Source organism: Emydura macquarii, unplaced genomic scaffold (genome assembly GCF_026122565.2).
Source record: "Emydura macquarii macquarii isolate MOO-44397 ecotype Brisbane River unplaced genomic scaffold, CSIRO-AGI_Emac_v2 contig_3530, whole genome shotgun sequence".
NCBI lineage: Eukaryota > Metazoa > Chordata > Testudines > Chelidae > Emydura > Emydura macquarii.
In genome coordinates this window covers 1115878-1134059 of record NW_027133667.1, presented here as the reverse complement: position 1 = coordinate 1134059, position 18182 = coordinate 1115878, and the positions used below count along the sequence as shown (strand labels likewise).

Sequence of the window (18182 nt, the reverse complement as noted above, 5' to 3'; positions counted from 1 at the left end):
GTTAAATCCTCGGTAGGAGACAGATATGGGGGAGATTTGCAATCAGGTGCTTCCCTTCACAAAGTTTAAAAGCAGGTGAGGAAGAAACCGTGTTTCTAACATGATCAAATCTCTTAAACGCACGACAGAGATAAGGCCTCCCCCGGTGGACATCAGCTGGAAGGATTCTTTGTCCTTATCCCAAGGGCAACTCCACAATCTCCCCACTGCCCAGCCATGCCACACCTATCAATCGCCCTCTGCGGGTGACTGAGGCATGGGAAACGCGCCCACTGCATGCAGCAAAACGCGGCTACGCTGCTCTGACAGCACCTGTGCTCTGCCCAGAACACGGGATGCTAGGAGGGGATCCCCGGTGTCAGGCTCCACGCTCAGACCCGCGCCAAGGGCTACACGGCCCGTCAGTCCCTCTGCAGACAGGAAGGCGGACGTAGCAGCGCTGGCGTGAGGCGGGGCCCCGGAAGGTGGGAACGCCTCTCAGCGAATCATGTGACTCAGGGCCTGGCTGTCGTGTGTCACGTGACTGTCTCCCTGCTGGAAGGATGACTCACCGGTGTTTTAAACATAAGTAGCCCTGTTGGCTGGGACAGGCCCCGTACCGGTAAGCACGGGTGTAAGCGTTCACCTCTTCAGAGCCCCGTGGAAACGCACCAGTCCTCCGTCGTCACCGGCAGTGGTAAGAGCTGCTACTGCGCAAAACAGCGGTGTTGTCTGCGGCAGCCTTTGGCAGGTCCTGCCCCGCTCGCTACGGACTGGCTGGTGGTGGTGGGATTCCTCCTCGCGCCTGGCGCTAGTTCACTTCTCAGGCACGCACCTGCCGTGACGTGCGCGGAGCGGTCCTACGGGCAGGTCAGCGGGAGTGCCTGGCAAACCCGCATCACACGGTCTGTCTGGACGGTCCCCGGCGCTTTGTAACGGCTTCTCAGCGATGCCTTCACAGTGACCAAAGCCCCGGCCTCTCACGTGCGGGAAATAAACCCTGCTTCCCGCGGGCTGGCCGGGCAGCCACGTTCACCTGCATCCGGCAATTCACCGACCACAGCTCGCCCCTCCCTAGCCGCGAGAATCTCACAGGCTGGGGGGAGGGGGTCGGTCGGTCTGTCTGTCTGTCCGTCCGTCCTCTATCCATCCATGCAGCAGGCTGCCGTGGTCCACCACCCCTCGGCGGTAGGACGAGGGAGCAGACAGGCTCCTCCCCCTTCCCTTTCCTCACCCTATTTCTCCTCTTCTTCCCCCTCTCCGCCAGCCTCATGACGCGGCGGGTGCCCGATCTTGATTGGATGCCCCTTCCCCCCCACGTGACCGGTCGGCGCGGCGCTGACTGACGCGCGTGACGTTGGCTGTGTGTGAGGCGGAACCGGAAGGCGCGGACGGCTGGAGCCGGGAGGGAGCGAGCGGCAGCAGAACAGCAGCAGTGACCGGGCTCCGCTGGCGCTCACTGCGGCCCGCTAGGCTGGACGCACCGGCGCCAGGGGATGGAAGCCGAGGAGCCGGGCAGGTACGCGGGCAACCGGATTTAGGCCTGGCCTGGTGTGGGGGGGCCCTGCCGCTGCTGCGCCTCTTTCTGCCCCCCCCCTCCCCGGTAACAGCGCCCCCCCCTCCCTGAGCCGGTTCCCAACGGCCGGGCCCTACGCCTGGTGACGTGAGTGTGGCGGGGATCGGGCAGCCCCAGGGATGGTGTCCAGGGGGTGCTCGGCCCGGCTGGGTGGGGGAGGGGGTCTGTGTGTAAATGGGGGTGTCTGGAGCAGGGGGCTGTGTCTGGGTGTGGGTGTGGGGGGGTGTCTGTGTGTGAATGGGGGTTTGTGGGTCTATATAGGGGCTTTATGGGGGCCACTGTATTTCGGGGTGATGTGTGTGCGTCTGGAGCAGGAGTCTCTGCATGCATGTGTGCGGGGTGCAGGAGTGTCTCTGAGGTCACAGGCGGGTGCTTGGTACAGTATTGCTTAACGATATTAAGCAGTGCACGCTATGGTTAATTGCCTAGGCATCTGCAACATCTTGCAACCCAAAGGGCTTTCACACCCTCTGTATGTGTTAGATAACATGAAGTAATTTGGTGCAAGGTTTAGCAAATTTAAAGTGGGCAAAAGTCAGTTAATTCTAATTGTTGTATGCAGTGTTGTAGCCGTGTTGATCCCAGGATATTTGAGACACATGGTGAATAAGGTAATATTTACTGCACCAACTGCAGTTGGTGAGAGGAACATGCTTTCAGCTTACACAGAGCTCTTCTTCGGGTCACAGAGCTCTGTGTAAGCTCAAAAGCTTGTCTTTGTCACCAACAGAAGTTGGTCCAATAAAGATACTACCTCATCCACCTAATTCTAAGGCTTGGTCTACACTACGGAACAGCTTATGTCAACCAAACCCTATAAGTGTCTACACTACAACGTTGCTCCCGCCAATGTAAGTCATCCTCTACACCGACCTAATTATGCCAAGTCTGTGGGAGGTGTAGTTCTTAGGTTGATGTAGTTAGGGCAACACAGTATCCTTACATCTACTGTTGGCTTTCAGCCCTGGGCAGGACTCTCAGCTGGAGCCTCCCTCCCCCAGGGCTGAGAGCTTGGACTGTTAGCTGGAGCCTCCCTTACCCCAAGGCCATCAGTGCACCACACAGTTAAGTCAGTGAAAGCACTTCTGGTAAGCACATGCACCGTGGACAGAGTGGGTGTAGTGTGGACTTGAACCACCACCATAATTACTGCAGTGGCTGTATGTCGACTTAAATTAGGTTGACATAATTTTGTAGTGTAGACAAGGCCTAAGTTAGTCGGTCAACAGCTTTAACTCAGCTAGATTGCCCACACTCTGTGTATTTGATGATATAATTTTACAAATGTAAAGTGTTATAGAAAAGTAGAAGAAAATAAGGTATATGTTTAATGTGGCTGTAATAATCTGAATATTCTGAGTCTTGTATGGTTAATATTAAATTAATTCAAAAGGAGGAGGGAGTGTCACTTCTGTGTTTAGCAATGTTTGATACCCACTATGTGATCAGAAGCATCCGCTTATTATTTAATGGAGTTGGATAGTCTATGCTTTACTGTAAATGCAGAGTATAACATGCAGCGTATGCCAACTCTGGTTTAGAATATCATGGTTTTATTTTGATTGAGTAATGTACTGAACAGGTTATTAATATTTCAGAATTTTCTTATATTTAGGATATATGGCTAACAATAGTGACTTTTTTCATTTAAGATATTATTCTCCTCTTCAGCAAGCTCAAGCATTTTATACGTTTCCATTTCATCAAGTGATGACTGCAGCTCCTAACATGGAAATTATGAATGAACAACAGACTGTAGAGAGCGTTCCAGATCCAAACTTTGCTCAAGAACCTATTCAAGGTAGTAAAATTTTGATTAACTAGGCTGAAAATGAAATTGATACTTAGTAGTTGATTTTCAAGGATGATTTGTCTTAATAACTTGCTTCTCTAGTCTGCTGGTTTTTCTTTTCTTGGCACTTTTTGAACAAGTGTTCAGAAGAATAACAAAAATATTGCTGCATGTATATAGGAAAATACAAAGCAAACCCTGGTTGTAGTTTTGATATAGCTTAGCCTTGCCAAAGTCTGATTTTCCGGGATGAGTGATACTTTTCGTAAGGGAGTAAACTATCAGTTGATTTTATGTTATGGTTTTTCTAAATAGGTCATCATGGTAAAAGGCAGGCAACTAGACTTTTTGCTTCAGCTAATAAATATTCATAGCAATTTTGTAAAATTAGCATAGAATCTTGTTTTACTGAAAATCTTTTATTAGGGTTACATATTTAATTACTGTGTGTTTGTGGTGCATTGTAATCATTGTACGTTTTTAATTACTACTGTACAACTAACTTTAAACCTCTAACAAATACGAGAAGGCTATAAACCATGCCTTCAGGTGCATTTAATGTTTATGCTCTGAGCATTTCTAGATAGCCCCTATTATCTTTTTTCTTTCAACCTCCTATATATCTTCTGTTTGTTTGTTAGTTTTGGTGTTAAGGATGCCAGAATGGGAGCCTGTGCAATATTGTCATCTTATTGCTTACTTCTTGCCCCACATATCACTCTCTTTTAAAAAGTCAGTAATGTCTACTATGCTCGAAAGCTAGTTTTAAATCTGTAGTAACTGCACTTTTCCACTATCTCAGAATTAATCCTTTATCCATATTTTGAATATAGGTGAGAGTCTCTCTGTACTAACATAATGCTAGAATGTTAAATCGGGGGTGATGGTATCCCATGCTTAATTGTGTGCCACATCTACATAAATATTTACTTTCACAGTAGTTGCTTTAACCCATGGCAAGATGAAATTGTATAGAGAATCTCCATTTTCTATTTCAAACAGTAAATGCCCTGGTCATTGTAACAGAGACACTATACTATTCACTACAGTTAATGCACAACTAGACTATTGTATTTAGTAAAGTTAGGCTTCTCTTGCATGGGGAGAGTTCCATGTTGCTGTAAGGAAACAGTGTCTATAATTACACTTCCATTTTGCTGTAGGTGTTCCAGTAATATTCCATTATCAAGCTATTCCAAGGTCTTGCTGTAAGCACTGAACTAGGTGAAGTCTCCACAGGCTCATTAGCAGGGCTTGAAAAACTTACCAGACATGCACTAACAAGAGGATTAAACCTACTCTCCAGAGATAGATATGAAAGACAAGGTGGTGTGACTCACTGGTGAGAAGCCCATCAACTCCCAGCCTTGGGAAGAGCGAGGTTGTTGGGATTTCCTGCTAGGATGCTGTCCCTGAAACTCTTCCTGGGGAGCTCTGTCTGTAGTGATAGTCTCTAGGTAGTACGTGTCTGATAAACTTGAAATTCAATCCTCTTTTAGCTGCTGGGAGTGAGGAAGAGATTGCTTTTCTCTCTTCAGAGTCTTCTGGCTCCTGGGAGTAGGAGTGGGTCTCTTTCATTCTATGACCACTGGCAAAGATTTCTTGCTCCTGCAATAAGAGCAAGAGGGAGATCTGTTTTGCCCCACCCACAGACTCCAATTTTTTGGGTCCTCCTTTCTTGTGAATAACTCAGTGCATGACTGCTGTTGCTGATAGCTTTCCTAAATAGCAGCGAAAGACTGTGAAACTAACATGATTCTTAGCAGTTTCACTGCTGTCCATTGCAGTTCTGAATAGCAGTAGTGAAAGATTAGTGTGGTGCTAATTTTGTTATGCTGCTGCTTGGCAAAGCACCACCGATGCCTGCAGACTCAGGAAGGCAATGCTGTGTCCATTGTATTTATTTCTCATCTAAAAAATTATCCTTATGTCAAAAGTTTTTAAAAAAAAGAAAAGCTTAAATTTTGCATTAGTTGATGGGTTAGGTTTGTCACTTGCCACTGTTAAATGAGTGTTTGGGTTTTTCAAGCCCTGTTCATTAGTGTCCAAATGTTAGGAGGGTGGGCAGAAAATCATCACAAATTACATGTCATGACCAAGGTAGTGTCAGAGCTGATAGTAAGTACAGAAATTCTGTGCTAGAAGTTCAAAGATTTTTTTTTTTTGGTCTCAACTGCATGAATTACTTCCTGTGCATATGTATCCTAGGATCTTAGATAACAAATTCCCTTATGGTCTGCCTTCATCAGATGGAAAGGTTTATGGTGCACTCAAGTTGCGCCTCATTGGAGGATGTCTCTGTTCAGAGAAGGATAAACTTGAAATAGATCATGCAGTTTTATTCAGATTTCCTGTGTATGCTGTTGGGCTGGGTTTTTGGTAGAGGCAAGCTTATACCTTACATTATGATGTTATCTTTTAGTCATTTATCTTCCTGCTTTCTTTTAATATACTATTCACCCAGCACCTTAAAGTATGCTAGGTGCTGAGAAACTGTGATCTCTATTCATAAGCCTTTGTATATGTAAACTGAAGTCCACTGTAACAGAGTAGAACTTGCAGTATTATTCATTTGAACTTAGGCTTTACTACTTCTGTCTCCACCCATAAAACAAAAGAAAAGCATATTATGAAATCTTCTTACCTCTTGAAGTGTTTCCAAGGGATTGGTGTATATGGCATGTTGATATAAATTATCTGTGTGACTACTGCCATCTTGATTTGTGTTCTATAGCCACAACGTTGTAGTTTCTTCAACTGTGAGAACTGAAGTACTGGTGGTTTGTTCAGGGTTTTTGGGGGTTTTTTTTGGTTTTTTTCCAATTTATACAGTAGTACCCCGTTTATCCAGTCTAACTGTGATCGGGGCCAGATCAGATAATCAAAATTCCAGATAAACCAGAGAATGGGGAAAATGCAATTCTGCATCGCCATCTAGTGCCCACAGGAGAGAGCGCTTGCTTCTGGCCCTAGAGTCCTGGTTGTTCAGGAAATGCGGAGAGCCATTTAAGGGAGTGTTGGATAAACGGGATTCTATTGTATTGACTTTTTTCCAAAAATAAGGAGGGGAGGGTGACACACAAGACACAATGAAGAGGAAAGGAAAGGGGATATGGAGGGGAAAGGAGAACATCTCAGTTTCCATCAGCTCTGAATTAATCAAGGATTTTTAAATAGTCAGACCAAATATTTTCAAATTTGTTTGAGATCCTTCTTCTCTGAAACGTTACCTGCTCTTCAGCTATTGGTCAGCCAAGTAATTGTGCCAAACTTCTATCCCTAGAGGCTATCTGCTCTGCCATCTAAGCAATATGAGCGTTTTTGTTTTTTAAATAAATTATTATACATTCACAGTGGCTACACTGCTCATAGGTATGTAGTTTTTGCTCTGCATGTATTTACAACATGGAAATAATTTTAAAGTTTGTTTGTTTTTTTAAAACAATTCTTAAAAAATGAGACAAGATGGGATGGCTAAGCACATAAGAAAATGTGAAACTCCCAGTATCTACAGTGGCTAGCAAGCATGTAACTCTTTAAGTCAGCTATCATAATTTATAGCAGAACTGTCGTGTGTCCGTAAAGGGCTATCTGCAAAACTTAATTTCTCTAGTAAAGTCCCAGATGGCTAAAGACTTAGTAATAGGCATAGTTAATTAGGAAGCATGGTAGGGAAATTGTGTGGACTTTTCTTGAGAACATCTTACATTTTCTGTAAAGTAACAGTGTATGTCAGGGGTGTCAAACATCCGGCCCGCGAACCTTTTTGATCCGGCCCGCGTCTGGCCAGTTTTTTTGAGACGTGCTGCTGCCCAAAGTGAGGGCATTGGCACTTAAAGGAATTTCTCTGCGTCCAGCATCGACACTTTAAGACTCTTAGATCGGCAATGCATTGGCACTTAAAGAGATTTCTCAGCAACATGGTCCCCCGCGAAATCCCGCTGCCGAAAAGGGCTGATGCTGCGCCGCTGAGAAGGAGAAGATGGCCCGAATTTTTCGGCGAAGGGTATTGCATGGCCCCTGTGAAGTGCAGTTTACAAGAATTTGGCCCGTCACCATCAGCGAGTTTGACACCCCTGGTCTATGTGTTCATTAAACCTGAACTCTGATTTTGATGTAGGTGATCCTATATATAATAATATTCCCAATGAGATAAAATAACATTCCATTGGACAGTGAGTCTAATTTCCATCAGTAGCAAATGAAACCAAACGCTCCCCTTTCATGTTCCCAGCATCTGTCAAAGCAAAATATGCCAGTATTGTCTGTCTGGTAGCGTGAACCTAAACCTCCACAACTTCACTTTCTGACATGGGCTAGTGCTGTTCATACAGAACCTGGAAAACAGCGCTTCATCTGAAGGCTGTTTCATGTAAGGATTATTTTGTATGAATATTTTGAAGATGAGAACAATTTTTGGTAGACAAGTTAAAATTTGACCAGCATATTTTTGTATTAATGTTTGACATAAAACATAAAAACAGTTCTACTACACTTTTAGAAAAACCATGCAAAAAGAAAACTATTACTTTGTGTTTTAGAAGTTTCAAAGGGAAGGAAGAGAAAAACCAAATCAAAAGAGCCAAAAACACCGGCTGCTAAAGCATCTAAATCAACTAAATCAAAAGGCAAGCAAGAGAAGATCACAGATAAATTCAAAGTCAAAAGAAAAGTGGACCGTTTTAATGGTGTGTCTGAAGCTGAGCTTTTGACCAAGACTCTTCCTGATATTTTGACCTTCAATCTGGATATTGTAATTGTAAGTCTTACACACTTACACATTTTAAGTAGCATTTTAAAGTGTAACTCATTAATTGTGATTTACTTTACTGTTTATCTAGCATTTTCATGGTGAGGTCTCCCAGGATAAAGTAACATCCAAGTTATTTGTGTACAGTAGCTTCACACTTTCTGTCAAGGATTATAGTAACAGCATTCTAGTTTATGAAAAATCCTGAATTTAAATGTATTGGAAGGTGGAAACTTCATATGTAGTCACCAAATACTACTATTCTTGATTCTTTCCTTATTGTTTTCCCCTAAGTACTAAATCAATGATTGTGAAGTATATGTTGAGATAGTCCTATGACATTACACCTATAAACTCAGATCTCATCTTAAAGTTTTAAAATCTTGAAATGATCATTGAAAATTTAGTTGAACTGTGATTAATAGATTTGACAAATGCATTATTATATGAGATTTGCAAGTTTGAGAAACATATTCCTTTTTCCCTTCATTATTTTAAAAGTTTTTGAATCTACAATTTACTAATCCTTTGCTCTCTAGATTGGCATAAACCCGGGTTTAATGGCAGCCTACAAAGGGCATCATTATCCTGGACCTGGAAACCACTTTTGTAAGTTTTTTTTCTTTTGTATTTATTGAGATTTGTCGAATTCTGTCATAACGTGACATTTTAAAGTAGGCTGTTTGTATTTTCAGTTTTTTAAACAGTCTGAGTGTTGTGTGTAATTTAATGACAAGCGCACAGTAATATGTTCTGTCATGTAAAGCCACATAAGCAAAACAAAGATGGATCATCAGTGATTCCTCTGATTTTGTTTATAAAAGCGGATTCAGAATTATGTAAACATAGTTACAAGATTATATCATTGAAAAAACAAATTTTGTTTAATCTTAGTTTATTACAGCATATAATTTAAATAAAAATCAATTACTAGTAATTGATTTTTTTCTTGGCTTTTTTATAAATCAACAGTCACCAACTTTCAGAATAAAAACAGAAAAAAACCCACCACCTTTCCCAGATATAGTTTTCTGAATGCCCTATTAATTCTATGTTTACCTCTTTATTAACAAACCTCTTAAATGTCTGATTAAAACACAAACCCCTTCCATCCCCTTTCCAGAACCCCAAACTTTTAGTTTCTAACATTAAAGGAACACCGTTAGAGGTAAAAAATATTGCCATACCTTTACAACTGCTTTATTTATTTTAAAAATTCTGGACGCTTTCCTTCTGAATGTTGCTATTGGAGTTGAAAGGAGAAGTACAAAAATTCTACTTAATTTGTGATTCACTGTAAACAAATTGGGGCTCATCCACCACTTCCTGTTGTAGGTGGGTGCAATAGCTTATTTACTGGGATCTTTATAAACAACTGTGTCTGTCTTTGATCTGTGTGAGCACCTGTTGATGTTAACAGGAATGACATCCAGATTAAAGGCTGGTTTAAAGACACAAGTCTGGGGCCTACATCTTGTACTGGGTTTTTGTTAGTGGACTTTTCACTTATTTTTCTCTGAAATGAGTGTTATGCTGTCTAGAGTGGTGCAAAACCATGAGCGCCTACCTCAGGGCAGACTGTCAAAAACAGGGCAGATACCTCAGACTGGTGATGTATTCTATAATTAGACTTCACCAAGCCAGTAACAAATGTAGTAACCCAGGAATTCCACCAGTCCTAGCACGGAGTTACAGACAGACCCCTTAGACTGTCCAGACTATCTTGCCACCCAGGCAACCTGGACTTAGTGAAAAATGGTCACTTACACAAAAAATCACACCACATACAGGTTGCTTCCAGTCCCATGAGACCAGTCACTTACCCCAGGTCAATTGGTACCCTAGATTTTATATCAAAGACGCCTGTAGCCAATCCTATAATAAAACATCTAAAGATTTATTAACTAGGAAAAAGAAATAAGAAAGTTATTTACAGGTTAAAGCAAGCAAACATATACACATAAATGAGTTACCATCTAAATTCTAAGAATGATAGAATTGTAGCGATCTGTCTATTTAAGGGGTCTTTCAGGGCAGACCACCGGAGGATCTCTGGCTTCAACTTAGTCTCTGGCCCTTCACAGTTCAAACAACCAAAAAGATGCAGTTTCTTGTCAGGGATTTTTATTCCCTTTCTCCAGAATTCAAGCTGATGGGACGAGTTCACATGCAGGTCTCCTCTTCATGTGTGGAGGAGGAGCAATCAAAGTCCTTTGTCGTCTGGGGTTCCACAATTGTTTGTCTGGTGTCTATGGGCCTTCTTTGGTTGGACAGGAGATTAACACCTGCTGTGCCAAACTGGTGTTTCACAGTTGGTAATGTTTCTTTTCTGACTGGGGGAGGTTTACCATTTCAGAGCAAACACTTAAATATTATCTTATAACATGGGCTATAGATATTATAAGTGAGATTAATACATGCAGCAATATACAAGCATTTCATAGAGTCTAAACACTAAATACATTCTTACAAGACTAATACCTATTTTAAGCAAAACTAATGTACAGGTGACCTGGTCTGCAGAGCCTTGTGCGGATGCAAAATTTGTATCCACATTCGATCTGCAAAAATGGTCCATGGATATCCACAAATTTGCAGGGCTCTACATACAAAATTTGTATTTGCATCCTATCCACAAACATGGTCTGTGGATATGATGCGGCTATGCAGGCTGTACTGGTCTGGTCCCCAACTATGAGGTTGTCACTTCTTAGCAGCCTGGGCAAGAACAGGCATCTGACATGCCAGCATCATAATGAGCATTGGACTTAGTAAAATACATATTATGCATCAGTCCAAATATGTGCATGCTGATAAAACCATTATGTAGTGTGAAGATGTTTGTTTACAGTGAGACAAACTAAACTTGTCATTTTAAACTTTTCATGCTACATCAAAAATTGGGGAGGGGCAGAAATAGTACTGAAATCCATAAGATAAGAACTTTAAGTACACAAAAAACGTGCATGCTTTATGCTGAAGAGTTCATGGCAGTGTACAGCACACGACATGACTCAAATACAATAAAATGTTCATCTACTTATTAACATTCAAACAACCCACGTCCAATACAAAAAAAGACAAGCGATGGCAGGATAAGTTAGTAAATTAGACTAACAATAGGCATACCACAAATATAATGGAAAAACAACTTCTGAAATGGTAAGAATTGGTGTGGGTTTTTATGTAGGTGGAGAATAATAGATGAACATCAAGAGGAGTGGCTTTCATCATAAAGATACGGTTGGGTTGCTGACTGTAAACATGATATCGAGATCCGTAAAAGTCGGAATGTGTTGAACATGTATAGCAATTCAGATGATCCTCAAGGAAATCTCAGATGCAGCCATGGCTTGCACCATTTTGGGTTCCTACCATTAACCGTATCAATTTCCTTAATGTTAGTATAGCCTAGATTTGTAAGGAGGACTTTCATTTAAGAAGTTAAATAACCTTTCAGTTTTTTTGCTTGACCAATATTGCTTTCTTTTCGTGCTCTTTGTTTTGAACCCCTGTCTGTAGGGGTGACGTATTTGAGTTTGCTTTTTGTTTATATCCTTGCAGGAAAGGAAGAATTGCTGAAAATGTGTTATCTCCAGCACCACAATGAATTCTCCTTGCCTAGGACAATGCTTCTAATGTTAACTTTAAGGTCCTGGGCTTCACGAGAAGAACCAAATAGAATAAAGTGAAAATAGATATTGATCAAAGTTATTCCATTTTTACATAAGTCATGAAATTCAAACTCCAAATCTAATTTTTAGGAACAAAACCCTTTTAATGGAGACAGGGAATCCGGTGGTTGCATTACATTTTTCATCAGGGATTTTCTGTCTTGAAGTACTGCAGAAACAATGCTTGCTATTGGCAATCTTAAAATAAATAAATGTAGATCAGGCAGTCATCTTCTGAAATAAATTATATTTGCTTAACATGGACTATTTAGCATTCCAATATTATATACCGGGCAGTCCTTTTTTTAAATAGCTTTCATGTTTTTCTTCATTTTAATATCTCCTTAGAAACAAATATTTCATTATAGTATTTTGGCATCTTTCACATGGCATCAATCATTCAGTATTTTAGAATGCATCTGAGCAAACTTATATCTTCTCTTCACAGGGAAGTGTCTCTTTATGTCGGGGCTGAGTGAGGAACAGTTGAACCATATGGATGACCACACTTTACCACAAAAATATGGTATTGGATTTACAAACATGGTAGAAAGAACAACACCAGGTAGCAAAGACCTCTCCAGGTAGGATGATATAGGATAATGCCATATTTTAAATAATGAGTAGTAGCCAAGGTCTTAATGTAGAATGCGATTGTTTTCTCTCATTTAGCAAAGAGTTTCGAGAAGGAGGACGAATTCTGATGGAAAAACTGCAAAAGTATAAACCTCGCATAGCAGTTTTTAATGGAAAATGTGAGACTCTTAATTTTGAATCACACTCTTTTTAGCGACCTTCTATGTGGCATATAATGATCTATCTTCATTTCATTTTAGGTATTTATGAAATTTTTAGTAAAGAAGTTTTTGGAGTAAAGGTTAAACGTTTGGAATTTGGATTGCAGCCCCACAAAGTCCCAGACACAGAAACTGTAAGTTCTTGCAAAGTTTGGTTATTTCAACACTAGTGAAACTTGCACCAACTTATCCCGGTGGTGAATTTTGCCCAAAATGTGTGTAGGGAAGTGAAGGTGTCTTATTTAAACTGAAGAGAATGGGACTGGGCAAATATTATTCTTTCCTCAGCCAGACTTTTCTATGGGTATAAAGGTTTGCTTTTGGAAATGGTGTATTTGTCAGCAGGATAGATGCCTTTTCAGCATGTAACTATAGTCAGAATAAAAAATGTACATGCCATCATGAATACCCCTAATTTACGCACATATAGGATACTACAACTTGACAAGTATGCCATTCAGAAACTCAAAAATCCAATTTAAATACTACTGTACAACCCCCCGCCCCCTGCCATCCCTCCCCAACACATATTTTGTTAACATTGGGGGACTGGAGGATGACCTTGACACTAGTCCAAGCGTGAGAGAAGGAACACTTAGTCAGGCACTGTGCTATAATTGCTAGGAACAAAATTGCTGTATCTGGGTACGCAAGGATATCGGTACTTTAAATGCAGCTTTCTAAAGGTGACTTGCAGTTGCACTTGTTGAATTTTGATGATTCAATAAAATTCTTTGAGGAAGAATATTTTAATGGTGGACTATAAGTAAGAGTGGACGATAAATTACTAGCATGTATAGAATGTTCATAGACTTGATCCGCTAACTGTTCTTAAAATATCCCTTTGATGGATTCCTTGAATTTTAATACTGTATCTGTTTTAAAGATAAATAATCCCGTGTAACCATGTGGGTTGCGTTCTAATTCATAAATACGGCAGTAAATACATTCATAAATACTATATTATTCATAAATAAGAATTATAATATGTTATTGGGCAAGTCACTTCATTTTTCTGAGTTCATTTTAAATCTGAGTTTCTCTAGGGCAGATCATCGGGTGCTATAAATTGTCATAGCTGGGTCAGCTGATCTTGCTTTTCTGTCTGAGTTAAGATCCTCAGCAGGTACAGGAAAACAAGGAAGTATGTATTACCCCATCTCATGAGGATTAACTAATCTTTATATAAAGGCTTAAAGACATACAGATGGTTAAGTGCTAAGTTATTCTTGAGGTTTTACATACTGTATGTTTTACTGACCACTAATTTAGCATTGCTTGCTTTTTGTTGTCTCTCTTGTAAAGCTCTGCTATGTTATGCCATCATCCAGTGCAAGATGTGCTCAGTTTCCTCGTGCACAGGATAAAGTTCATTATTACATAAAGCTTAAAGATTTAAGGGATCAATTGAAAGGCATTATGCCAAACACAGAGGTGCAGGAGGTGCAGTATACGTTTGATTTACAGCTTGCACAAGGTATAGTACTTTTTGGTAATCTTTTCTTACAGTTTATGTGGTAGCCATATCATCAGGCTTGATTAGATAGAATGATTCTATCTAACTATCTAATAGATAGAAGTAAATAAAGAATTATAGGAAACATGGAACTATATTCCAACTAATCTACAACAGATGGTATAGAACTAAGCATGTTACTTATGTTTTGTTAAAAGCTTAATTACCCATTATCTCATGGATGGTGGGATAAGAACTCGTTTAAAATAAAAATAAACGTATGCAGTGTTGTGTGATGTAATGTTTATGGTTCACTATTAGCCTGAAGATTAACATTTTTGAGGCCTTTTTCTCCAGAGGATGCTAAAAAGATGGCAGTTAAAGAAGAAAAATATGATCCAGGTTACGAAGCGGCATATGGTAGTGGTTATAGTGAGAAAACAACCTGTGAGCATGAACAGTGTAATTTTGCTTCAAATGGAACAGGTAAAATGAGATGCTTTTGGCTTTTAATCCACAAATCTTTAAGTGAATATACTAGGATTATTTTTCTTCATTTCTACCATTACAGGCAGCTTCCACAGCTTTTATTTAAAGTTTTGAAGTACAACAGTATTTAAACTGTTAAATTTATAATTTTTTCTGTATCACTTTGTCTGAACATTAGGGCTCCCTTTTCTTTTTTGGGGGAAGGAGGGGAGACTTTCTCTTTTCCTGGACACTGACTTGCATTTAAATAAAATATTTTCTGCAACTTCAAACAACTTTTGGATTTTAAATAACAGATTTTAGATAATTTTACACAAATCTGTTGTGTAAAAATAACTGTAATAATTTACAAGTCATGTGGAACCAACCTATTAGAGCATCATAATTATCATTTTTATGAAAGTTATAAGCAACAGAAAAAACACGAAGGGAGAAACAGAAGGAGAGTTGGAACTTTGTAGCAGAATAGTCAAAATTAGGGATTCTGGTTTTCACTTTAAACCAAAAATGGAGAAAGTGCCATCAGTCACAACTGAACAGGATTTTTATATATAATATATATATATATATATTCAAAAATATGGAAAATTGCCAACTTCTGGTAAAGGTCTGGAAATTTCGTGTCCTAATCTCTCTCTCTGATGTAGATTGCAGCCTATATTTCCTGTTCATGATTTTACAAATTCATTTCTTATTTTCATATAATAGCTGGAACACACTGGGGTTTTGTGTGGTGTTATGCAGTCTGGGTATGCAGGATGCAAACAAAATTGAGGATTTTTAAATGTGTTCTGTGCTGATCTTCTGCTCAAATTTACTGTCACAATTCAGATAAACCAAAGTTATATTTTAGGAAGTTAACATGGACTACAGTAACCAAAAGTAAAAGACTAAATGTAAAAACCGAAAACAAGTATGTCTTTGCACCACAGCTATTAGAGCTAACTGAAAAGTGAAAAAGATAATGCTTGGAAAATTTTCATCAAAATCAACTTTTTCTGAAACTTTCCTGCCGCTATAATGCCAACTAAACTATGAATACTTTTGTTTTGTTTTCTAGCAGCAAACAATCCAGAGTACAATGGGGGCTCATCCTTTGGTGATGTTCCTAATGGACAATGGATGATGCAATCCTTCACAGACCAGATTCCAGAATTCAATAACAGTGGGGCACAAGAGCACGCAGAAAGCCGTGTGTAAAAGCTGCCTCTGTGGCACCTCTGCATAAATGCTGCAGTTTTAATGCAGTTACCAAGAATGGTACCTCAGTTCTCTGACTGAAGCATTTTAATAGTATTTTACATCTTAGGTATTTTATTATAGTCCAAACCAATTGTGTGGTAGATTTAATCCTATGAAGTAGGTCATTTTTAAGGAAATGTCTAACATTTTAAAAAAAGAGCCCTTTTTTGTATGAGTTTTATATTTAACTTACACCGTTTCTTGCAGTTTCTGACAAACCGATTTCTCGTATGTGAAGACTGATTTCTTTTGGGGGTTACTTTAATTCTGTAATTTGTAGTGCAGTCGTCTATGGAATTACACTTTTTTTTACTGATTCCTTCATGTGTTGGGATATTTCATAACCCTTTGATATATAGAGAGGGGAAAATGGGAACATGAAAGCCACTTGATGGTTAAGATTACCACTGCTGCTTGACAGTGTAGCCCTGCTCTCATAGGGAATAGGGTTTTAAAGTCAATGTAGTTAATGACTTGTACATTTTCAAGGCTTGTCTTCAGTTCTCTGCCACAAGTTTCCCACTTTGCTTTCTGAGCTCCATTTCCATTCAGCTTATTAGCCTGTTGACCACCTGGAGCGCTAAGAGACTTGACTTCATCTCCCCCACATTGTAAAGGGAGGAGGAGAATCCAATGTGTTAAGTGGGGGCAGGGCTTGAAGACTCCTGCTTAGTTGTCTTGAGATAAGGCTGCCTAGTATCCACTTTCCCCTTTAAGAAATGAGGTGGAGGCTGTTGGGCTCTGGAGTTAAAGATCCCCCTCTCTCCTCCATGGCTGGTCCCAGACTTCTTACTTGGCTTATACTGAGCAGCTCCTTGTAGTGCAGCAACAGCACTAAATAGAGAGAGAGAACACCTTCATGCTGGCCAGCTTGGAGAGCAACCTTGTGGAAAATGGAGAGGCCATGCTCCCTGTAAAATCAAAGAGCAGCCACCTTATTTGCACATATCACCAAAAGGGAAAAACTAGCATGGGATTGGAACAGCACTGGGGATAATACTCCAGATGTTCAGCTCCCTTCCAAAATAGCTCTCAGTTCCTTCCTATCTCTAAGAGCTTATAAGGATTTCTCCTTCTTGCTGCCCCCCAAAATAATTATGGGATGAAGTTAAAGCCACAGGCTGCTGCTATAAGAATATAAAGTCAATCCTGGAAAATACAGTCTTCTAAAGAACTTAAATAGTTCATGTCTCTACACAAACTTTGACTTATGTGGCCAATGTAATATTCAGGGATTGAAATGAGTTTTCCATGTTTGTGCATAAAATATCACTCTTCCTTTCTTTTGAATAGAGAGGGGAAGCTATGGCTTGAAGCAAAAGCAATAAGCTATCAAAACATTGAACGTTTTAGTGATCTTTGTATACTTGAAATATGCACAAACTGTATCTTCATAATCCAAACTGGTCAAATATTACACTACCAGAGTTTTAAATCCGTTCTTCACACACTTTGGCAGTTGCCATCATGGTTTGAATGGATCCAGTTAATGTAGAACCTAAGCCTGCTAACAACTTTGGATCTCCCACACACAGGTAGCACACTGGCAGCTCAGTGGGAGGCAGGCATGATTACAGTTCTCTTCCCCAGTGATGTGGCTTAATCCTAGAGAACTTTTTATATCAAGACAAAATGTGCATTGTGGTTCTGATCATGTTTGTTAGCCTCAGTGTTCATTATATGGTCAAAGAGATGGAAATTGTTCATTTGTTATTTAAAACGTACTGTATCATGTATCACTGTTTACACGGACATGTTCCTGCAGGTGCTCAAAAGTGCCTTGCATCAGGGATTTGTAACAATTCAATTTATTTTTCAACAAAAGTGTGTGAAGCATGTCATTACTATTGCTGAGTAGATATTGCAATAGTACATAACTTCTGTAAAGGTGTCTTTTTAATTTGAAGGGAAAGCTCTGTTCTTTGCCAGAGGCACCAACTAGATTATGTAGGTATAAAGTAGAGTTAAATGTACAATAATTTAATTAAATATGGCGAGTAATGTGTGTGCATTCTCTCAAATTGGTGCTGTAACATGAAAGTTTTAAACCCATCTTGAAAAACTACTGTTCACAATAAAATCAGGACTTGGATTGGAGTATTTTATTGTGCTAAAGTGTGATATTTTTGCCCTCTTGCTAGTGATGGGATCTGATTATGATGCATGTAAACACCTGATGAATGATTTCACTGTAGTGTTTTGAAAAGAGGCACTAAATGGCTGCTCTGAATAAGAAAATTATACTCACTGATGTGTTCCGTTTCATTTTGATGTAATGCTGCTTAAAAAAGCGGGATTGGAAAACTAAAACATCTTGTACTCAAAACTGCAAGTACTGCTGGTATAGATTTTTTTCAGCAAGCAACTGGAATCTTCTTTTGAAGATACAAGATATTGCATTAAAATCCATTTTGTTTAGTCCTATGT

General features: G+C 39.9%; 1 protein-coding gene across 2 annotated transcripts; it reads left to right on the top strand.

Moving 5' to 3' along the window:
• Positions 1–116: 116 nt before the first annotated feature.
• On the top strand, positions 117–17852 carry TDG (thymine DNA glycosylase). Of its 2 annotated transcripts, none has more exons than XM_067536332.1 (11): positions 117–676; positions 1247–1498; positions 3208–3356; positions 7889–8106; positions 8637–8706; positions 12220–12355; positions 12444–12526; positions 12608–12702; positions 13874–14045; positions 14382–14510; positions 15577–17852. In XM_067536332.1, exons 2-11 carry the CDS (start codon positions 1476–1478, stop codon positions 15711–15713), a joined length of 1212 nt encoding a protein of 403 aa, XP_067392433.1. In that variant the 5' UTR covers positions 117–676; positions 1247–1475; the 3' UTR covers positions 15714–17852. The 2 variants fall into 2 exon arrangements, with proteins under 2 accessions (XP_067392433.1, XP_067392432.1); XM_067536331.1 differs by having other exon boundaries at positions 15574–17852.
• Positions 17853–18182: the final 330 nt, after the last annotated feature.